This window comes from Labeo rohita, chromosome 1, assembly GCF_022985175.1.
Source record: "Labeo rohita strain BAU-BD-2019 chromosome 1, IGBB_LRoh.1.0, whole genome shotgun sequence".
In the NCBI taxonomy this organism is placed as follows: Eukaryota; Metazoa; Chordata; class Actinopteri; order Cypriniformes; family Cyprinidae; genus Labeo; species Labeo rohita.
The window spans coordinates 49647100-49672389 of record NC_066869.1 but is presented as its reverse complement, the minus strand read 5'-3'; the positions used below and the strand labels follow the sequence as shown (position 1 = coordinate 49672389).

The following is a 25290-nucleotide window of genomic DNA, read 5'->3' as shown; positions in this document are numbered from 1 at the left end:
TATATATATATATATATATATGTATTAGGGCTGTCAGTTTAACGCATTAATTAATTAGTTATGAAAAAATAACACGATTAAAATAACACAGTTAACACACTGGCCCCGCCCCCAGACCTGTACATCATCTTATATTTCATCTAGTTGACTGCTGACAAATATGATGCAGTACAACAACTCCACAAATACAGTTCTGCCCTAAAATTCAAGATACTGGTGTAAAAAATGCCCCTGTAAGTGTTTTGTCTCATTGATATATATATCACATATCTAGTGTGTCCATAAGTTCTCTTTTCCCTGGACATGTCCTGTTTTTGGATCTCAAAATGTGATTTCTAAATCGCGCAAAATGTCAGGGATTCAGCTTTTGCCTTTTACAGTTGCCACTCATTGTGTGCGTTTTTGTATTAAAGCCTTGTGCAGGACTGTTTTCTTAATCCCACTCATGCAAACATTCTAATATTAAATATAATTTTCGCACATCAGGGAGTCGCTATCAATATGCGGATTATTTAAATCTCTTTGGATGCAGCTGGAGTTGGATGTAGGGTTGCCAAATCTGCATTTTTTTTCTACAGAATTGGGCTGATTTTTAACTCTTTCAGTGGGTTGAAATAAAGTGAAAGGTTTGAAATATCACATAAATTGCTTGTACTGAAACATTTTGCATTCATTTTATATGGGATATGGTCAACCAAACCCCACAAAGAGAGCTTCATTCCTGAATGAATCGAATGAATGAGTGACTCATAAAGACATTTACTGCCACCTGCTGGCAGATTTAGTTTCTTATTTAGAGTATAACTATTTAAAAAAACAGTAATAATACTAAAAATAAAAACATTAAAGGTATAGTCCACCAAAAAAAAAAAACAAAAAAAACCCCATCATTTACTCACCCTCATCATTTCAAACCTTTCTTTTGTGGAACATAAAAAAAAAGGAATTTTGAAGACGGGTGAACAATCCTTTTTTTTTTCTTTTTTATGAAATGTAATACTAAATAAGAAACTAAATCTGCCAGCAGGTGGCAGATCACTTTCACTTCTTTTTTTTTTTAAATGTCTTCAGTTCCTTCAAAGGGCTGATTCATTCAGGAAAGAAGTAAATGGCTCTCTTTAATTACAACTGCATTTGTGGAGTTGTTGCTTTGCATCATATTTGTCAACAGTCAACTATATGAAATACAGGTCTGGGGTTATTTTTTCATAACTAATTACTAAAGTTAACACATTAAAATGACAGCCCTAATATACGTATATATATATATATGAATAAATACTGTATGTTATGTTAGGTATGACAGCTGTAGTGTGCATCATGTCGATGAATTGCAGCAGGTCTGTGTTCCTGACGCCGGATGTCAGATCTGCTTCCATATGGCGCTCACTGCGCTGACCTGGCTCACACACTCATGAGGCTGCTGGGAATCGTGTGTGTGTGTGCAATGACATGGGTATTACATGGTTTATGAGGTTTACACTTTCTGTGTCCACATAAACCAAAATGGCTTGAAAATGCATTAAATGTGTGTTTTTTTTGAAGTTCAAAAATGGCCTGTAGTTTTGTGTAGGGGCGGTTTAGGTGTAGGGTAAGGGGATAAAAGGTGTGTGTTTATACCCTGGTTCTGTGTGTTGGGCTGGTTGAAGCTCTCGGGGTGGATGAATCCGAATCCCTGCGTGTCTTCGGCGGGCAGCAGGTCGAGGCTGGCGGTGCTGTCGGGCATCAGGGCGTCGTTGCCGTAACTCACGCGCACGTCGCTCTGCAGGTTTGCTAACTGAGCGGACATTTCCTGCTGCTCGCGCTGCAACAGCTCTGACACACACAGACAGACAACGACACATCAGAAAAGTGTCTACTGTGTTAACACAGACAATGAAGACTAACTTCTATTTCAATTTTTATTTTCATATGAACTGGAGTTTAGACAATCATTTCTAGAGATGATCAGGAATCACGTGAGCGTGGACAGAAAACGCTGCGGTGAGCAAATGAAAGAGCAGAAACGGCAGAAGAGAGAGATGATGATACGTCCGGATTACAGAGGAAACGACCTGCTGATCAGAGCTTTAATTACACACACGCTTAATGACAGACGAGCTGCTGCTGAACGCAGGAATGAAGCCAGAGAGCGAGAGAGAGAGAGAGAGAGAGTACAGATGGTGCAGTGACGCACGGGACACAAATAAACCGGCAGGAGGTGAAGAGGAGCGCGAGAGATCAGCCCGCATACGACATCTGACCGACAGCACTCCATCACTACACACTGATGACAGTCATGAGGAATCACTTCAGCTGAAGTTTGTCATTTACACTGATGCAGCTCTTTCCTAAATAAGCATTAAACAGAAAAACTTGTGTTCCTGTACAGTGTTTATACATTATTTATAATTTTAACAATATTCTGAATCAGTATTTATTTGTACATATTTTTTATTCATTTTAATTGTAACATTTTAGCAATATAAAAAAGCTTTTGTCATCTTCTTCTTTTTCTTTTTTTTTTTTTTTTTTTTTTATAAATATGTCTGTTATTTTTTATTTCAGTTTTAGCTTTTGTTATTCTGGACATTCAAATAAACCTAAATTGTTGCCTTGTCAATTAGCTGAATAAAAATAATTCAGAATAAAAAAAATAACTTTGACCAAAATAATTCAGCATGCTTCATTTTAGTTACAGTTTCTGTCATTTTTATTCTTTTTTTTTTGTAAATATGTCTATGTATTTCAGTAATTTTTATTAATTTTTTATTAATACTTCAGTTTTAGTTATTTTACTGTATTTCAGTAAACATTTATTTATTTTAACTGTCCAATATGTTTTATTATAGCTAAAAAACAAATAAGTTTAATAATTTTTGGATTTTGTTTAGTTTCAGACATATGGGAACAGAAAAAAAAACTTGTTTTATCTTTAGTTTTAGTAAATAATCCTGGTTCAGCAGGTGTCAAAGGTCACGTTTCTTTATTTATCATCACAAACTCACCGACTTGGTCCTGAATGTCTTCAGCGACTCCCGGCACCTTGTACAGCAGCCCGAGAGACTGATTCATTCGCTCCTCGATCACACGCAGATGGGTCAGCACCTGAGGTCAGAGGTCAAAGGTCAGGAGGGTCACTAAACCTTTAATCTGCTTCAATCCAAAAAAATCCTGATAACACATGGTTTGCTCATCTGCATGGGCTTCATATAAAACCCAGTGAACTAGCTTGCTGTCTACAGCCTACAAAGGGAGCTGCCTACTAAGGCAACATCATCATGAAATGGAACATATGAGTGATTTAAGATTGAAGTCAAATCACAATCCATTCCAGTAGAGTGTGAGGAATAGCTGAATAGTTTGTTATACAGTAGGTTAATAAAATAAAATAAAATATTAATAATAAATGTAATTAAATTAAAGGTGTCCACCTATTTGGGTGTGAGTGTATATAATCACACTCTTGTATTCTTAAAATAATCTCAACTCAATAAATAAATAATCACAAATGCAGGCCTAAAATAAGAGAAAAGCATCTAGAAACAGCAGGGATCCTGATGTACAAATGAAATATATATGAGAGACCATATTAAACATTTACATCAAATATTGTATTCAAACCTCAGACCAGGGTTATTACAGTGAACTAAAACTAAAACCCACAAATAAAAGAATAAAATAAAATATTTCATGCAATATTTCATGTCTGCTTAGTTTAACTTGATGTACTAAAATAGATAAAACAAAATAAAAAATACAAAAAACACATTCAAATAAATTATGAAATGACAAAAACATCAAACTTACTAAAACGTTAACTAAAATTAAAATCGAAAACAGAATGAATAAATAAATAAATATTTTTTATTAAATAAAAAAAAAACTATAACAGTATCTCAGTGACAGTGCCTCAGTTAACTAGTTTACTATTAGTCTCTCTCCGTTATTTTAATCTTACTGAAAAGACCTCAATATAATAAAATAAAAAAAAATCTAACATTTCTGACTTATATTTTGATTAATATTGGCCTTGGCAAGTGCAAAAATTCATCACTGTAATGGGAACAAAGTGATGAACCATCGACAGGAACCCTACTGCAGCTGGCAAGAGCAGAGGAGCACTGACTCTGAATGATGATGTGAATGACGTGACGATCAGCGACTCAGACTCGTACCTGAGGCCGGATCTGCGCGGCTTTCTTGGGGTCGACCATGCGCACGTGTTCGAAGTGTTTGAGCGTGTGCTGCCGGTCCTTCTGCTCGGCGCGAACGTACTTCTTCAGCAGGCTGAACACGTGCCGCGGCTGAAGAGAGACGACATGAAGATCAGAGATCTGAGATCAACACACGCCTCCATCACAGACCTGTGCTTTCATACTCGATTTAATGAGCCGTTTCTGTTTGGAGTCTGAGCTTTCATACCAAAAGATGCTTCTCTTTTCATTACACTTTATCTATGGTTATTACTATTATAATATAAAATCACATTTAGCTTTTACGACAGGTGAAATGTGATTCTTTTAGAAATAATCAGTAGGGCAAACTGAAGGATTTAGAGTTACTGACTTAAAATAATCACATACGTGATCCTGGAGCACAAAACCAGTCTTAAGTAGCAAAGGTATATTTGTAGCAATAGCCAAAAATACACCGTATGGGTAAAAATGATCGATTTTCCTTTATGCCAAAATCATTAGGATATTCATGTTCCATGAAGATATTTTGTAAATTTCCTACCGTAAATATATCAAAACCTAATTTTTAATTAGTAATATGCATTGCTAAGAACTTTATTTGAGCAACTTTAAAGGTGATTTTTATCAAAATTTAGATTTTTTTTTTTGCACCCTCAGATTTTCAAATAGTCGTATCTCGGCCAAATACTGTCCTAACAAACCGTACATCAGTGGAAAGCTTATTTATTCATATTTCAGATGATGCACAAATCTCAATTTCAAAAAATTGACCCTTATGACCAGTGTTGGGGAAAGTTACCATAAAAAGTAATGCATTACAATATTGCGTTACTCCCTAAAAAAAGTAAAAGTTAAAAAAATTACATTACTTAGTTATTTTTTATGGAAAGTAATGCATTATGTTACTTTTGTGCTACTTTTTAAATCTGGGCAGGACTTGCTTGTTTGTTTTTAATATAAAAAGTTGTATTTTGGCAAACAGAAAAGCCTTTTCGCACCAAAAGTGGAATGAATACACCTCAGGCTGAAGGAAAAGTAAATTCACATCTGTACATTAGAACACAGAAGAAGAAAGTTCAACACACTTCAGCGACAAAAAAAGCACAGAAGAAGCACAAATGTTTATCTAGAGTCATCTTTGCTTATGAGTATGGTTGAATTGGATCATCGAAGGTCAGCAGCACAGACACTGCTTAATAAAATGGGAATATTTGTGTCATTTAATTATTGCAGGTTTGCATCGAGTTGAGTTGCATTTCACTGTTTTTATTAATTTTGAGAAGTACTGAATCAGTTTTTTTTGTTGTTTTTTTTGTGAGTGAGATGAATCAATGCATGTTCACATTTATTCAAGAACTAAAGCAACATCTTACTCCTGATTTCTCTCAACATGGGGGCAGGAGAGCTTTCAATCAATAAATGGGAAAAAAGTAAATTCAGAAGTAATGCATTACTTTACTAGTTACTTGACAAAAGTAATCTGATTACGTAACTCAAGTTACTTGTAATGCGTTACCCCTAACACCGCTTGTGACTGGTTTTGTGCTCTGGGGTCACATATATTTCTCATATGAATCATGTGACACTGAAGACTCAAGTAATGGTGCTGAAAATGCAGCTTTGATCACAGAAATAAATTACATTTCAATAGATATTCACATAGAAAACAGCTGTTTTAAATTAGAATAATAATTCACAATTTTTACTTATTTTTGATCAAATAAATTCAGCCTTGAAGACCTGAAGAGACTTCTTTAATAAATTCTACCAACCCAAAACTTTGGAGTGCTGGTGTATGTTTGTGTTTATAGTAAGACTCTCATTGTTTTCAGCATCTAGACTGTAGTTATAATGTGGAGATGAAGGTGGGACTGTGTTTATGTTCATGTGTGTTGAAGAACGTGTGCGTACCCGGGGCGGATCGGCCTGTAGGGCGGACAGGTAGCTCTCCAGAGCGAGGCGTCGGCGGTCGTTCAGCAGCGCCTCCACGCGGGCCATGTGCGTCTCCACCAGCTGCTGGCGCTCGCTGGCCGCCTCCTGCTCCAGAGCCTCCACCTTCTCCTGGAAGTGCTGCAGGAGAAACAGAGGAGAAATCAACCAAAGCATTGTGGAAAATAAGAGAATATTCCAGCAAGAGCGAGGAGAGACGTCCTCTTGGGCCTCGTGGGAAACTGACCTGGATCACGGCCTTCTTGTCGTTGCGTGGTAAACTCTTCGCCTGTCTCTCGGCCTCTTCCCATTCCCTCATCACCTACAGAACATGACAATCACATAACAATGACGTAAATGTCTTTACTGTCACTTTTGATCGGTTTAACGCATTTATAATAATCCTGCACCTGAGACATGCGCTCACGGTGTTTGGCCTCCAGACTCTCTTTGGCCTTCAGGAAGTGCGCATGCTCGTTTTCGTCGGCCGGCGTCTCCAGGTATCGGTCCACGGCGTCCGGAGGGCTGGAGGAGGGGGTCGGCACTGCGGAACGGAGAGAAGCTTTTATTACAGCGCATGAGAAGAGCAGACCACTTAACAGAGTTAGAAGAGACTGTTATAAAGCGGTTAGAAGAGGCCCAAAGCTTCCAGCAGACCAGTTTATTCCTGTTTAATCTGTAATGAAGCAATGAGACACAAACGAGACAATAAAACACACTGATGACTACATTACCTTCTCACTGCCAGGAACATTCCGGATGTTTTGTACCAAAACATTGTGTTTGAGTTCCAGCAGCAAGAGGACATACATGATCCTCGATATATATGAAAACAGTGATATTTTAACAGCACCGAGATACTATTATTAGAGCTTTTACTAATATTTTATAAAATAATATTAATTAAATTAAATAATATTAATGTTAATAAAATTTTTACCATTAATATTTTTGTATTTTGTATAGTTTGTTTATTTTGTTGTTTTTTTAACATGTAGATTCTAGTTATTTTAATACAAGTTTAATTAAATGAAAATTATTCATTAAAATTTTTTATTTAATTTAATGATTTTTTTCCCCCCAAAAATAAGTAAATAAAAAATATAGTTATTTAAAAAAATAAAATAAGTTTAAGTTTTTTTTTAACATTTCGTTTTAACTATAATAACTTTTTAAACAATTAATAACTTAAAAAAAAAAAAAAGAATAACTATAACAACTCTGGATCCTACACTATAAAGCAAAATGCTACTGCACACTTACATTTACATTTATTTATCAAGCGCTTTTATCCAATCTGACTTACAAATGAGGAATACAAATGATTCATCATCATAAAATGTAAACGATATTATCTTAAAACAGCAATCAAACCCTGAAATGCTTAACAAGCACAGTTTTATGTCCCAGGATGCTATTAAAGGACCTGACTGAAACCACGACTGGACTGACTTAACATTAATTAAAGTTTAAACAGCAGCTGGAGGAATATTTGACAGATAAAGTCATGAAGAGAGAAGCGAGGAAGATCATTAATATAAAGATCAGCAGCAGCACTGCATTCATGATTTTATGCACACACTCATACACACACACACACACACACACACACACACACACACACTCATTATTTCAGGCTCACAAAACTACCAAAAAATTAGCTGAAGACTCAGAGTTACAGGACAGTGATTGAGGAGAAAGATGCGAGTTAATCAGCAGCCACACGCGTGTGAGAAAGAGTGAAACCGACACACGTCAGATCAGAGCAGATCAGACTGAAAGAGAAAAATCCACCCAATTTTACTCTTCCTCATGACCTTCAAACTTGACTTTCTTTTATCAGTGGAACACAAAAGCAGACGTTTAGCAGGATGTTCACGCTGCTCTTTCTTTGATCAGTGGCTACTGAGCTGCAAAATTGACAAAAACATGAGCATAAATGTATCAAAACCATTGTGAGAAAGATGCACAGCTCAGTGCTCTTATAGGACTATTTTCTAACAAAATAAAAGAATATTTTAAAAGAATTTACCTAAGTGTGAACTGAATGTAATGTTTTTTGGGCACTTCACTGCATGTTATTTACATTTAGATTTTATACTTTTAAATTTATACTGACCCACGTAAGTACATCTTCATATGTGACCCTGGAGGACAAAACCAGTCTTAAGTAGCACAGGTATATTTATAACAATAGCCAACAATACATTGTATGGGTCAAAATGATACATTTTTCTATTATGACAAAAATCATTAGGATATTAAGTACAGATCATGTTCCATGAAGATATTTTGTAAATTTCCTATCGTAAGTATATCAAAACTTAATTTTTATTAGTAATATGCATTTGGACAACTTCAAATGCGATTTTCTCAACATTTGGGTTTTCTTGCACCCTCACATTCCATATTTTCAAATAGTTGTAACATTTTCTTTTAACAGTCATTGTAACACATTCGGCATCAGTTGTAACAAATATGGTCCTATCTTAACAAACCATACATCAAAGCTTATTTATTAAGCTTTCAGATGATGTATAAATCTCAATTTCAAAAAACCAACTCTTATGACTGGTTTTGTGATCCAGGGTCACATATGTAATTTCATAATTACTTCTATTGGTTAAAGTACTCCTGAATGTACTGACAAGCATTTATGGTAAACTAAAATAAACTTAATGCCATTTCTATTGACATTTTATGTCATGTGTTAAAATATATTGGTAATTACACATTTCTAATGATGAAGTTGCAATTTAGTTCATTTAAAATCCAGTCATTTTAATTGTAGCATCACTATAGTTCAAATTATAATCAAGTAGTTTGTGCTTTAGTATGTCAGCCAACACATCAAAATAAATGCATTACAAAAGATGAATATATATTTGCAGCAATGGCCAAAAATGCATTATATGGGTCAAAATTATTTTTCTTTTATGCCAAAAATCATTAGGATATTAAGTAAAGATCATGTCCCATGAAGATATTTTGTAAATTTCCTATAGTAAGAACATGAAAACTTCATTTTTGGTTAGAACTTAGAACTTCATTTTGCTAAGAACTTTATTTGGACAACTTTAAAGGCAATTTTTTTTTTACCTTAAGATTTAGATATTCAAATAAATGTATCTCGGCCAAATATTGTCCTATCTGAACAAACCATACATTAATGGAAATGCTTTCATATGATGTATGAATCTCAGTTTTGTTAAAACATATTCATTTAAAATGCACTTTAAAGTAATTTCTGCCATGGAATTAAAAAAATAATAGGTCATTGTGACATTTAATTTTTTTTACCTCTCACAATTCTGATAAAAAAAACACAAATTGCAATATATAAACTTGCAATTCTAAAAAAAAAAAAACTGAAATGTGAAATAAAATAAATAATAATAATAATAATAATAAAAATTACATTTTAAAATTATTTTTATTATTCTGTGGCAGAAAAAAAAGCTTGACTTTTTTCCTCACAACTGAAAATTAAAATCTCGTAATTCAGATTTTATTAAGTGTATTTCTCACAATTATGACTTTTTTTCTCAAAAATGAGAAATTAATTGACGTCTTTTATTTTGTGGCGGAAATAAGTCATGAAAGCGTCTCTCTGTAAGCACACTTAAGTGTTTTTAATTCATTAGTATTATCATAATACTTTTAGGATTTGAAGTACACTACAAGTGTACATTTAATAAGATTAATCACACTTTTTTTCGCAAGAGAAGTATCATAAGATCAGAGGATGTGAGTCATATGGATGACTGTTCTGAAGCTGTGATGCTGTGTTTTGTATCCTGACGACCCTAATCATGGTCTGCTGTGATTATATGAACATTAAATCCTGCTAAATGCTGCTGTTTGTGTTTCACTGAGGAGAGTCATTTTCTGTCGGTCGTGAGGGCGAGTGAAGGTTGATCAGTGTTAGTGTCTCACGCGGTCGGTCGGTCGTTCGGTCGGTGACTTACAGACGCTGCTGCAGACAGACAGACAGTACTCCTCCGACTCAAAGTTATTGCGGTTTCCTCCGCAGCCGCCGTAGATGAAGGGAGCGCAGCGGCCCTCCTCACGCACAAAATACCAGCGGGACAACATGGCCCTGCAGGGGCCCGTCTCTGCGCTCGCAAAACACACCTCTGACAGAACACACACACACACACACACGCGCGCATGAAGAGCCGCGTCTGATGATGAGCGAACGCTCGACGTGATTGGCTGTCGCTCACCTCGCACCACCTCCTCCACTGACTCCGTCGTGGTTGTTGTGGTGGTCGTCATGGCGACGCTGGTGCTCTGGCGCTCGTCCGCCGTCTCGTCGTCCTCCTCTTCCTTCTCATCCTCGTCTCCGTCTCCGTCTCCGTCCTGGTCGTTGTCCAGAACCTCCTCTTCCTCGTCCGGATCCTCGTCATCCTCCACCACGGCCGGTTCGGATCCTGCGTCTCGCGTCATGCTGGAGGAAAACAAGAACCAGGAAATCACAATCACACAAAGCGTCTTCATAAGCCTTCAACATAACATCACTTGCAATGACCCTTTTAAAGTAACAAAAACCTAATCTAGACCTAAATCCAATTCAAATCAAACACAGATTGGTCATTGTTCACAGTGTCCAACCATAAGTGCCAAAAAAAAAAAGAAGCTTAGTTTCATTCTAGTTTATCTAGATATTGAAAATAAAAGTATAACAATAATACAAGTATTATTCAATTATTATTAGTACTATTAATGCAATTATTATTATACACATTTATTATTTTTTTATTATCACTGAATTATTAATAATATAAAAAATAAATTATAAAAAATGTACCAAATTAAAAACAAACAATAATAAAACAACTGAGCATCATTCAAGGATTAATACTCTTTTTAGTACAGTATTAATTCTATGAAGGTCTGATGTGATTCTGATTACATCTGTTTTTTTTAATAATTATTCTGTAGAGTTGTCTATATCATGTGATATATGTGATGTATACTTTAAAATCAATTAGTGTTTTTATTTATTTATTTATATTTATTTATTTTGAAATATAGTACTTTTTACCAGTGTTATTTTATTATTTTTAATTTAATTTAATTTAATTTAATTTGTTTTTTATATTTTCTGTTTCCAATTTAATTTTTGAGTTTTTGACATTTTTATTCATGGGTCAAAGACAAAAAAAGGGTTTAAGCATAATAACAATAAGTGTAATACTGCTTTAAATTGTTAAATTGTTTTTTAATTTAATAGCATTTTTGTTTTTGTTTTTCTGAGCAAAAAATAAATATCATACATTTTTCCATAATTTACAGAAGACACCCACTAAAATGTCATTCAGTGTAACAATCTTGTCAGGCATATTTACAAAAAAACCCAAAACAATTTATGACATATTAAAAGACAAATTACTTCCACCATAAATACTAATTAATTGTAATTTTACTTCTTTTTTTGTTTTTTTAAATTGCCACATTCTTTAATATATTTTAATATGTACAAGTCAAATAGTAAATAAATATTGTGTTGCATTGTTAAACATTATTTCAACCAAATTTTGACATTTTATTCTATAAAAACATAAAAGTAGACATTTTACTTACATTTAATGTGCTTTTCTATGGACATAAAATCACTTTTGTACTTTTGTTATTTATTCATATATAACATCATTTTTATTAATTTTCATTTCAGGTTTAGTTTTAGTAATTTTAGCACACCAACCTAAACTAAATTAAAATGATTTTTATATTATTTTACTTATTTAATTTCATGTAACAAAAATGTGTTTTTGTTTTAATTTTAGTTTAACTATAATATCCCTGCTTTGTACTCATCAACAATATCACATACATTAACATGGCTTTGTGATCTCAGTTTGCCAGAATGTCTTATTTTCTGCCTATAATCACGGCTGTGATGAGTGCTGGGTTCAGTGATGACCCCTCTATGATCTACACAGATGATACACTTACATATGATCACTATATTTTAGGATTTCTAATCAGGCACCAAAAAAAGATCTTTCAGCCAACGGAATCATCCAGAGGTCAAAGTCCAAGGGTCACGACACACAAAAGCGCACCTGTTCTCGCTGTAGTCGTTCTCGGCTCCTCCCCACCACACGTCTGAATCGTCCTCGTCCGCGGCAGCGCTGTCCGACTCCTTCTCCGCTTCCGCAGGGCAGCAAACGAACTCGACGCCGCGGAAACGGTCGATACCGCACGGCAACAGCATCCCGTAGTCATGGAGATTCATGCTGCGGTCGCCGCAGGACTGTGGAGAGACGAGAGCGTGTGATTGGACGGAAACGTTTACTGACTGGAGAACTTCAATACCAAACACCAGAACGACAACACGAACCACTCGAAATAAATCAATATAATGATTCAAAACCCCAGCAGAGTCTTACACTCTAAACAAAATGTTCAGATTGTGAGCTTTTATATTCATTTGTGTATGCACGGAAATGCACGTATGAGTATGTACAAGTTTGTAAATATAAAATGGAATATTTACAGATTTCCTGAAAACATATTCATGTTATTTTAGTATCAGTGAGATGTATTTCAGTTTTTGCAAATATTTTGATGCAGATTTTATTTAGATTTTTTCTGCTTTCATGTTCATTAAAGTGTTTTGTTTTTTGTTAGAATTTGTTGCTTTTAAATATGTCTATATATTTATACATTTTTATTTATTACTATTTAGTAATTTTTTTTGTCATTTTATTACAATTTGTTGCTTCTAAATGTCTTTATATTTTATTAATTTTAATTAATTATAATAAAAATGAGAAATGTTGCCTTTTCAGCTAGCTGAAATAAAATAAGTTTACATTTTTCAAATATTCTAAAGTATTTTTATGGTTTGAGTTTTAGCTGTAACTAAACTTAAACTTGAAACATGACTAGTGCATATTAAATCAACTATATTCATTCAAACTAAATTAATAATGAAATAAAATGAATGAATGGCAATTTTAGGAGTATTCAAGCATTATTTTCATGCCAATGAACAGATTTGACCCAATTTTTATTAAGCAAATTCTCATGCAACAACATCCAACTGTTGGCTGATCAAATGTTAGGGGTAATTTTATTGTTTAAAATAAATGAATACTTTTATTAATCAAGGATGCATTCAACTGACCAAAAGTGACAGTAAAGACATTTATAATGTTAAAAAATATTTCTATTTCAAATAAATGCTGTTTGTTTTAACTTTCTATTCATCTGTGAATCCTGAAAAATAAAATGAGTGACAGTTTCCACAAAAATATTGTGCAGCACATCTGTTTTCAACATTGCTAATAATCAGAAATATCTGTTGAGCAGCAAATCAGCATATTAGAATGATTTCTGAAGGATCATGTGACACTGAAGACTGGAGTAATGATGCTGAAAATTCAGCTGCGCATCACAGAAATAAATTACAGTTTAACAGATATTCACAGGGAAAACAGCTGTTTTAAATTAGAATAATATCATATTTTTTACTGTATTTTTCTTGTGTGGTTTCTGACCTCTTTGGCGACGGTGTGCCAGTGCAGGTGACTCTCACACATGTCCATGCGCTCCTGGTGCAGGAACTTACACTTATCAGGAACCAGCAGAGCGTCGCTCACAAACTCACCGACTGATACAGAGACAAGCGGCACATGATGAGCACAGAGGTGAGAACAGGAGGTGAAGAAACGAAACAGAGCAAATTCAGAGACTCACGCACCCAGGCAGCGATACGGCACCACAATGTGCATGTGACTGCGGCACTGCTTACGGCCCTTCTTACACCAGTCCCAGATACTGACGGGCTGATTGGCCTCAACCACGTTTGTAATCTGAAGCTCTGGATACACCTGGACAAAACACACACAACATCATCACACTCCGCAAAGCCTGCAAAGCATCTTTGGAGGAACGTTTATTTGTTCATCTCTCAATCATCATTGGATTGCATTATATGCCTGGATCAACTCAATCTCATCTACTAAGACATATTATCGGAGATATAGAGCGACCACTGATATTTACATCATTTAATGTCAGCATCTGCTCTGCTGTTATAAAGATTTACATTACAAGCAGCAGAATTTTGTCATATAAAAATTGCGTATTTTTGATAAGTTCGTTACAAAAGATTTTTATTTCAATTAATATTTTTCTATTCATCTGTGAATCCTGAAAAATAAAATGCATGATGGTTTCCTCAAAAACATTGCGCAGCACAACTGTTTTCAACATTACTAATAATCATAAATGTTTGTTGAGCAGCAAATCAGCATATTAGAATGATTTCTGAAGGATCATGTGATGCTGAAGACTGGAGGAATGATGCTGAAAATTCAGCTTTGATCTCAGAAATAAATTTTATTTGAACAGATATTTACATAGAAAACAGCTGTTTGAAATTGTAATAATATTTCATCATTTTTACTGCAGCAGAATTTCATCATATAAAAACATATTTTTATTTATAAATATATTTTTGCTCGGTCTGACTGAGTTTGTTTGCTCAGTTTGTTTTTTCCTCCAAGATTGACTAAATAATCTAATCTCTGTAACCCATTTTCTCAGTGATTTCTGAATAACTATATCACTGAAGAGCAAAGAGCGTCTCTATAGCGCTTCAGTTCATAAACTCTGGGTCAAAGTGTCTCTTATGATGGGCGGCTCATATATGATCTTTTACACATTGTCTTTGGCCTTGTACTGCAGTCATCAATAAAGGAATGGAACAGGAATGCTGTCTTTACCTCCTGGCAGTACTGCAGGATTCCCTCTTTCGTCCCGATGCAGCTCTTGGTTCCGGACGGATCGGATTCCCATTTTCCTGTCTGAACGTTGATGTGCATGTTGAGTTTCCCGCAGAACATGGCGACCTGCGGCTCGGCCAGCAGTCCGGTACCGGAGTCCGACGGCACCTGCGACAGAACAAAAACCACAGATGTCAGCATGAGCTCTTCATTTTTGTCCTATTTGAATCCTTGCTTTACTCTAAAATACGTCATTACATTTAAATGCTTTTATGTTGAATTCACATGCTACTGAATGAATAGTCTTCAAAAATGCAGCGAGTGTTTACATGCACATCAAAATTTCAATGTTAGTACAATAAAAAAAAAAAATTGCTGCTATTTTCTCACACAGAAAAACTAGTCAGTTTAACACATTGAATTAAATATGAGATTGTGAAGTAGAAAGACTAAAATAGTATTTTCTTATAAAACATACTTCAGTAATCATATTTACAACCTAACCTAGAATATACCTGGTTTAATCGAAAGTAGCCGCATTCAGAAAATCCACTGAAAGGACAAATGTGCACGAAACTCAGGAGGGAATGGAATTATTAAAAGAAACTGAAATGAACAATTGTTATTGTTATTAAGGATTGCATGAACCTTTGCATTTTGTGCTGGTGTTTAGTGATACTGTAGTAATAAAACTAAGAAGAATCTCCCTGTAAATAGTAGCGAAAAAGAAAATGAGCGCTGGCAGACTGTAAACAGGAATATTCCCATGCTTGTGTGCATGTAAACATCATATTCAGAATATGACTGCAACCTGAATATAGAGCTGAAACTGAAGGTGAAAAATACGAAAATTTTTATTTAAAAATCAGGGTTTTAAAATCCTAAATGTATGAGGACAATTTCATGTGATTTGTAGACCTGGAAAAATCATGAAAATGAATAAAGTCTTTAAAAAAGTAACGAAAATGTCTAAAATCTCTCAATCTAAAAGCTCTAAATTAATTTATTTTTCGTAAACAGAAATTGCCATTTGTGAGTTAACAATAATTTTGAACCCTAAATGTAAATGTATCCTATAATTACAAACAATTGGAAAAAATCTAATAAATTCATTATTGAACCATTAAAAATATGCAGTTATTAAATCTTTTGAAATAAAAAAAATACATATTTTTAATTTTAATAAAATTGCCTAGAATTTTAATGTAATAATGCAATTTATTTTATATTATATATTTTTACATATTATTTTACAAGGAAGGTCCCATTGAGATAAAAATTGGGGGGGAAAAAAAATGTAATTTGCACTCTCAGGAAAAAAAGTTACATTTCTGTCGCTGGGGTGGTACTCCAAGGTACAAAAGTGAAAAGGTAGATTTTTGTACTTTACCTACCCCTAAATATAACTATTTGTACCATGAAGGTACATTTTAGTACTTTGAAAGTACATATTTGTACCTTTTCACCGCCCAGCAACAGAACTGTACCTTTTTTTCTGACAGTGTGTGTGTGGGTGGAAAGAACAAGTGATGGAAAGTTTGCTCCCATCAGCGGTGAAGGACACATTTAGTTTAGATGTCGGATTAGGATGAAGCCAAAACACCAGGAGTGGCCTGATATAGTGCCAGAACACAAGACTAAACAGGTTAAACCCTGACCACCTCAACTAAACTGTCCTTTATCAGTGTTTATAGCACTGCGTGTTCACCCTTCGTCAGCTCTCAGGACTTCACTAAGCAAACGCTGCTTCACAACCGAGTAAATAAACACTTCACCAACTGATTACTCATAAGTGGGGAAATCCATCTAACTAACACTGATTACACTAGTACTGTTCAACTTTCACACAGATTTGCCTGAATGACACATGATTGGACAAAAAAAATGGGGAAATGTAATGAAAATGTCCCAAAATGTGTTATGAAAGCCCGTTTCTGACACGGAATTAAAAATAAAACAAAGTGATTGCGACTTTTTATCTCAGAACTGCAACTGTGAGTTCTGAAGTCCAATTCTGACTATTTTCTTACAATTGAGAGTTTATGTTCCACTTATTTCTCGTAATTACGAGTTTATATCTCGCAATTCTGACTTTAGAATAGTCCCCAATCCCACAGTCGGATACTTTTCTCGTTTTAAGTATAAACTTAGTTTTGATCATTTTTACTTTAATATCTAAAGTCGTTTTGCTTCTAAAATAAACGTATCTTTGTTTAAGAATATTTAGATATTTATCCTGGAAAACCAGACAGAAATACTGAGTAGGAACGGTGAAGTTCCCCGTCTCCATCTCCAGCCCGACGCCCACCGATCGTAATAATGGCTCTTGTTTGCGAAGCTTTTCAGACACACAAGCGCTGGGTAATTTGTGACGCCCGTCTGAGGGAGTTTGAGTCTGTTTTGAGCTCGGCGTGAGGCTGAGAAACGCCGCTGAATGAGCGCATTGTGTTGAGAAGGACAAAGACGTGCGGGAGGGGAGAGAGACGGAGAGACAGCCAGAAAGAGGAAGACCTGCTAAGGGTTTGTGTTCGCTAATCTTATTAGCAGACTCAACGTGTTGGCAAAAAACACAATGTCCTGTTTGTGATCAGACTGTGATGTGAACAGAGAAACATACGGGAAACCAAGCAGTCAAAACACCCTTTACTTTAATCAACGTTCCTGCACAAAAATAAACATTTAAAAAAAAAAAAAGCAAACTGCATATCATCACATTATAAGCGTGCATAATTTTCCAACTCTTTTGTCTTACTTGCACATGCATTCCCCACAAAAACACTCAATTACTGCATCAACATCAAATAAAACATTTGCTCTTAACATCATGAGGACTGTGAATTATCATTAATGGTAATAAAGTGGACTTTATTACAATGATTCTCTTTTAAAAACTGAAAATGATCGAAAGACTCACTAAGGAACTTCTCCAGCAATCATAAATAAATGTACTTGAGAAATACTTAACAGTGTATTTATTTATAAATACACAAAAGCAAATAATTCACAATTTATGTTTTATAGGTTTAACGGAGTGAAATCAAAATCTGTCCAAGCACAAACAGGCCTGGATGAGAATCACACATATGAAACACTCATCAACAGCTCATCTGAGAAATATCAGAGCTGAATGTTGAACAAAATATGCTCTGTTTAAGCCTTCCTTTTTAAGATAAGATAACCCAAAAAATGTCAAGGACAAACATATCTGCTATTTTATTTAAGAAGCAAGGTTCCTACAGTCTTGGAAAACCGGGATATATGAGGAAATCAGGAAGCGTGACCTGGAAATGTCACGAATATGAATAAACTCTTAAAAAGTCATGGAAATGTCTAAAATTAATACGTGTTTTTCTTGTAAAAATTGCCACTTGTGAGATTTTTGAACTATAAAAACAATCAGTCTATACATTTTCTGAAATAACAGGATTATTTTAATTGCAATAAATTAAAAAAATATATATTTTATTATATATTTTATTTTATTAATTTAATATATTGACAATCGCTAGTTTCTATAAATAAAAAAGTCCAAAAAAAGCCAGAAACATCTCAACCTACGCGGAGGCCTTTGAATGTTGTTTTCAATAATTAAGGAGTCAAAAAGGTTGAGAACCACTGAAATCACTTACATTTAAAAATACAAAAATCAAATAAGTGAAATAAAAATGAGGGGTCTGTAGCTATTACAAAACATGAAATATTACATCAGTCAGGCGGATGAATTAAATTAATTAAACTGGTCATTTACAGAGAATTAAATTGGCTGACAACAGTGATTAATTAACCAATTAAACAGAAGTCTGTCATTTATAGATTACTGACATTTCTATGTCATTGGTGCATAATTACTGTTAATGAAAGAAATGTGTTTGCTTCTGTTAAATCAACACTTATTTGACAAAATATTTACCCCGAAATTCACAACAAAATAAAATGAGTTAATTACAGGATAATTAATGCATGTTTACTATGCAAAGGTAACAAATGTAGGTTATAAAAACATAAACATTGTTTTGAAATGTTTCTAAAATGTTGCAATGTCAAGATTAGAATGTTAAATGTTACAAAATGTTTCTTACAACATTCTACTGTTAATTTCACCCCAGATCAAATGTTATTTGAACATTCATTTTTAATATTCCAAGAACATCAAAATGTCCAGTTTTCTTGTTGTGATTAGAATGTCATTTAAAGGTTACAAAAACCTTTATTAGAATGTTTATCACAAACAAATATTGAAAATGTTGATCCAATAATGTTTTCTCTCAATATATATTTGATAAAAAATAAATATTATAAGAATGTTCCATAAACATTACTTTGAAATGTTTTGTCCTAACATTTATACAACTTTTAAAAAATATTAGTGAAATACGTGAGAACATTCCCTGTTAGCTGGGTATCGACATGAAGACAATCCATATACTTCAATTACATTTATACACAACTAAATACTACAACCTAACCCTAATTCACACAACCATAACAGAAAACATTCCGCATTTTTAGAATTAAAAACATATATTTACTTCATATTTATGGTGGCATCACAAAAAGGGGGTTAAAGAAGGTTTTGTTAGGTTTATCTCACTTCTGGGTATAAATTTGTCCCCACACCCACACACACTCACACACACAGTCAAATCCTTCCGACTGCAGGCGTTTCTTCACACGCCAGCACATGTCGTCCTGACATGCGGACATGTGTGGGCTCACAGGGTCAGCCGGGGATACGGGATAAACTCCCATAAAGCCGCTGGTCGGAGTTAACGCGATCTCGGTGCCGCCTGCAGTCGAGCGTCAATCATCCTGCTGAGGCCACGCCCACCAGAGACAACATCAGCATCAGACATTCCTGAAGCAGGTGTGCTGCAGATGGGTGGAGGAGATTCACTCATATTTAATCGGTCAGGTTTTTACCAGAGCACAATCACTCATCCACAAGCCGCAAACACGAAAATCACTGTCTGCTGAATACTGGATTAATGAATCATTTCTGACATGTTTCAATCAGTTTGGACAAGAGTAACTAAGGTGGGCGGGGCTTAGTGAGAGATCAAAGGATTTGAGTCACATGACCTCCTGCTGTCTGATCACACCTGCTGACCATAAACCATCAGATACCCATCAGCATGACCTCTGACATCTGACCTCGAAAAACAAAGCTTTCAAAATAAAAAAAAGTTTTCAAAATCATTGCGTTATCTATAAATAACCGTTCTGAACTCAGAGCTTTAGAACTGGAATGCGTGTTAGAAATAGGTCATTTGTTTTAGTTAATAATACACCGTCTGAGCTTCTCATTAAAGGTTAATGTGTGCTTTGATCATTTACCGTAGAGAACAGAGTCTACCCTGGTAAATGAGAACAGCTAAACCTTAAAATCTTTAATCGAGTTTCAAATCCCAACAGCGTCTCAAATGGCGTTTAAATTTGCCAAGATATCAAAGTCAGAGATCTCAAGATGAACTCAAATGATCTGAGTGAATGTGGGGCATCCACATTCTTCTTACAGCTACAGACTATTATTTTAATATCATTGCAATGCTATTATATTTTTTATTCATATTTTTGAATTTGTTTTTATTTGTATATTTTCAGTTTTTATTTTATAATTTTTGTCATTTTAATTTTAGTTAAAGTTTTAGTAATTTTGTTGTTTGTATCAATTTTTAAAATCTTTTTAAAGGCTATATTTGTTATTTTATTTATTAAAGTTTTTAAATATTTTATTTTATTTCAGCTAACATTTATTTTTTCTTGAAGTAATGAAAAATTGCTCATGGTTTTATATTTAGTGAAGTATAATAACCCTGGTTTGGGTTCGTCTTGATTTCTCCACGGAGCTGTGAGCACTGACGCATAATAAACATAATTTACAATAGCTGACGTAAAAATGTCAACATGCCTTTTGATCCAAGAATAAGCAACATCTGAAGAAAACCATTTTCTCAAGTGCAACTTGTTAAAAATCAACCACTGAACAAATATCTGATTCAATGACTTTAAAATGTGAGTAACTGTGTTGAATTATGAGACTGAACATTAACTACTAAGTCACTAGAAATCTAGTATAAATAACCAAACCAGACCAATGCACTTCCACACTCAATCACACACTGAACTGAAAATCTAAGATCACAGTAACATTATATACAATATGCAACGATGAGTCCAGAATACACACTCAATCTAATATAATTATCCTAATCATTCAGACTCGAAACTAGTGTATAAATGACCAAATCAGCTAAACTGTCACTCACTGTCCACTTATACAGCACTGTGACATCATATTGACCCTCAGTGGAGCCGTGCGATTGGTCAGTCAGGCTCGGTTCTGTCCCGTGTGACCCGTGTGTGACGGTCAGATGAATGTGTGTCCATCTGCTGAGCTCTCATCACATTTACATGCGAATACAGCGCTGTGATTGGGAGAGTGTTATCAGAGCAGCCCAGGGCCCGTGTGTGTGTGTGTGTGTGTGTGTGAGCCCTTGATCAGCCCAGAACGACACCCCAGGGACAGACACACACTCACACACACGCCTGAGGACGGGGATATGGAGATCACCGCGTATCGCCAGCTAACAAGGTGTCAAGATGAGACGCTCAATCTCACCAAAACATGTCACATTAGCACCAACATCAAGAAAGAGAAATGAATAAATCATATTTTGCACAAAGATAATGGCATCTATTTAATTTTTTTTCACATTGTGACTTTTTTTAATATGGTAATATATGTAATATTACAGTACTAGGGCCCTATGATTTCCGCGATGCGGAAAACATGGACAGAGTCACGGAATTCAGTCATAAAAATGGAATTTACTGAATAACACGGAATGTCAGGAGGTCATTACACTTAAATCAAACTGCAATATGGACTAGTATCTGTAAATATTATGCAGCAAAAATACCATTTAAATGTGAATCCTGCATGTTCTGCGTGTCTCTGTTTTAATGAATGGAGCAGACCAGCGTCTGTTTTTTTGTTTACCACACACACTGAAGCGCGTGACGCTCACGGTGATTTCAGCATTTGACCGTTCCATTTTAGAAAAACTAGCGTTATATCATATACACACAGAAATGTAAAGGTAAACACGGCAACCCGTCAAAATAAAAGTCTGGTTTAACTTGAAGACATTGTGTCAGATATATACTACTACTATTACTCAAATGAAACAAACATTATTTTTTAGGGTATAATCACACAACATTTCTTCCATGTTTTAATTTTAATAGTAAATTGCCCTTTGTTTGCCAAAAAAAAAAGTTTGCTTAATTTTCAATAATTAAAAGATAAATGAAATTAATGTTTTATGCCTTCATTTGATAACCAGAACATTTTAAATACACAACACAGAATTTCTGAGGGTAAAACAACTTTCATAAGGCTATTTTAAGAATAAATTTAAATAAATTAAGTATTAAGTAATAATTAGACATGCTAAAACACAGAATTCGACAATAATAAATCGGTGAGAAAAAATAAAACATTTATTAAATTGATGTGAAATAAGTTTCATGATTTTAATATAAAATTTAATTTACCATTAAAAAGGAGTTGAGAAAAATTAAAACAGAAAAAATGGAATTTGGGAAAAAATAAAACAGATTTCATAGGGCCCTAATTATAATACTGTAATATATTTTAACATTGTTTTTTGCTGTAATTGTCAATTTTGAAATGCAGCACGTCTGTACATCATTAAGAGTATTTTTGTGTAGTATTTAATATTACAGCAGCCCTGCAGCCTGTAAATCTCAATCAATGATTCATGAAAATCAGCATAGCTTAAAGCATCATTTAAATTACAACTATCACTACCACAAAATATAAATATAAAAAAAATTCTTTTTTACAAATTAATAATGAGAAAATGTGTTTAATATGAATGAAAACAACATCTGAAAAGCAAATAATGATCCTACAAATGATCCTACTCTTAAAAATAAAGGTGTTTCACAATGCCATAGAAAGAACCTTTTTTGTCTAAATGGTTCCATAAAGAACCTTTAACATCTGAAGAACCTTTCTGTTTCACAGAATGTTCTTTGTGGTGAAAGAAGGTTCTTCAGATTATAAAAAGGTAAGAAAGAGATGGTTCTTTAAACAACCTTTGACTGAAAAATGGTTCCTCTATGGCATTGCTGTGAAGAACCTTTTAACGCACCCTTATTTTTAAGAGTGTAGTTTTCTCAACATATAAATTCTTCTGCTCTTCTTGTGAATTATGAGGCAGATGTGTTTCTGACGGGTGCATTTCATGTTCATCCAGGTGTGGAAGAGTTACAGACAGAGAAACACGTGTGTAAATTATCAATCTATCAATGCTTCGTCTATATAAAACTGCACGACAGCAGTGAATTACATTGTTTACACTGGTGTAAAAACTCATATGTGACCCTGGACCACAAAACTAGTCATAAGGGTCATTTTTTTAAAATAAATAAGCTTTCCACTGATGTATGGTTTGCTATGATAGGACCATATTTGGCCGAGATACAACTATTCGAAAATCTGGCATCTGCAAAATAATCAAAATATTGACAAAAACACCTTTAAAGTTGTCCAAATGAAGTTCTTAGCAATGCATAGTACTAATCAAAAATTACGTTTTGATACATTTACGGTGGGAAAAATTACAAAATATCTTAATGGAACATAATCTTAATATCCTAATGATTTTTGGCATAAAAGAAAAATCTAAAATTTTGACCAGTACAATGTATTTTTGGCTATTGCTGCAAATATACCCGTGACACTTAAGACTGGTTTTGTGCTCCAGGGTCACATATGTGCTGTTTTACTAAAACAAAGTAAGATATAATGTGGCTCGTTCATGAAACACACGCAGTTACAAATATGCACCGCATCTGGTTTCAGACACTTCCAGTGCAAGTGTGTTGTTTGTATCATTTAAATTAAATTGTGTAATGTTACTATTGTGCGTGCACACACACACACACACACACACACACACACACACACACAGAGAGAGAGCGCTGTGATGAAGACGTCTGTTCCCACAGAGACTGTTGCCACGACACCCCCCTGCCTCGCTCTGCTGCCATGGCGACGGTCAGCCTCACGCCCATTAACCCCAGTGTCCTCTGGGAGAAAGTCTTTCATTAAGTCTCTCACATCACATCCACGCTCATATAACACTGACACAACTGAGACCTTATTTAGATTGAACTAATACCCAATATTCACTCAAAAACATATAGCATTCATATAATTATATATATATATTCTGTTTTCTCATATTTAAATAATAATCCAAAATTGCATGCACCTTAAATTTGATGTGATATAAGCTATATTTTATACTCCTAAGTGAAATCAGACATCAAAATATGATAGTGTGCAGTAAAAATGATGAATAACTGTTTGTTATTTCAGTAATCTGGTTTCTGCTATCCAATAACTGCCTAATCCGATCAACACAAATCATTGAGTGCATGATTACATTATTCAGTCGTGATCCTGTCTCTGATATATCACATATCCATGGATAATACAGTAGATGAGATCCGAGACTGATGGATGAAGCGGCGACAGTAAAACTCAGAGATCATATCCACGTCTGACTCCACATTCACATAAACCATCAACATCAGTGACCCACTTGTGTTTTTTACATGCTTTCATCAAATGAGACGATCTTCTGGCCAAATATATACTGTAAAATGATGGCTGGTGGTTTTATACCGCAGTAAAACACAATTTTAATAACGCTGAGAGACAATACCACAATCCTTCAATTGCTCCGGCTCTCGCTGCAAATGTAGGTCAGCGGCAGACAGACGTATTACTACAAACACCAGCCAGATGAATCTGAGAGAGCACACACACACACACACACACACACACACACACATACGGAAACACACAACCTTGTGCCTGTAATGTAGCACAAACAGTGGACGTCCGCTTTGGGAGTAAACAGGCGCAGGAAACAGAAAGAGCCGCCCATGTGCCACATTACTGAAGAAAGACTGTATTCCTCACATGTTTTAGTACAAAATGACTACTGTTTTATAAAAGGTTGTTATTAAATCAATTTTACATTTTGTTCACAATGTGAAAAAACAAGTATTGAATGCAATTATTGAAGAAAATACTATCAGTCTTTCTTCATCAAACTTTAATGTTAATCTGTAAATTTACTAGCATTTTAGCATTTACTAAATTTAATATTTCTGAGTGAAAATTGCTCCCAAGTTTGAAAACAAAACAAAACAAAACAAAAAAAACAGGAACTTTGTCAAAATATTATTGAAGAAAATACTATTCTTGTTTAATCTCATGTTCAGTTCAGTTACTGTTTCTTTCTAAATATTTTTTAAAATTTACTACTAAAATTACTAGTAAAAAAAGGTTTAAATCGCTTACAAGTAAAAAAGACTAAAAAAACAAAAGCAATTTTTTCAAG

At 34.4% G+C, this 25290-nt stretch overlaps 1 protein-coding gene across 2 annotated transcripts in view; it reads right to left on the bottom strand.

Annotated features, from left to right (window-relative positions):
- The window catches only part of appa (amyloid beta (A4) precursor protein a), a 37043-nt gene that overhangs the window by 4944 nt on the left and 6809 nt on the right, over positions 1 to 25290 (bottom strand). The window contains exons 2-13 of one of the 2 annotated variants that reach the window (XM_051105906.1): positions 14846 to 15013; positions 13819 to 13948; positions 13616 to 13728; positions 12176 to 12366; positions 10334 to 10557; positions 10076 to 10243; positions 6518 to 6651; positions 6355 to 6429; positions 6090 to 6248; positions 4163 to 4286; positions 2988 to 3092; positions 1621 to 1815 (exon numbers count right to left, since the gene is read on the bottom strand). In XM_051105906.1, the coding sequence (XP_050961863.1) occupies positions 1621 to 1815; positions 2988 to 3092; positions 4163 to 4286; positions 6090 to 6248; positions 6355 to 6429; positions 6518 to 6651; positions 10076 to 10243; positions 10334 to 10557; positions 12176 to 12366; positions 13616 to 13728; positions 13819 to 13948; positions 14846 to 15013 (1786 nt within the window). The remainder of the gene's footprint in view (positions 1 to 1620; positions 1816 to 2987; positions 3093 to 4162; positions 4287 to 6089; positions 6249 to 6354; positions 6430 to 6517; positions 6652 to 10075; positions 10244 to 10333; positions 10558 to 12175; positions 12367 to 13615; positions 13729 to 13818; positions 13949 to 14845; positions 15014 to 25290) is intronic. The other variant, XM_051105914.1, reaches the window with a different exon arrangement.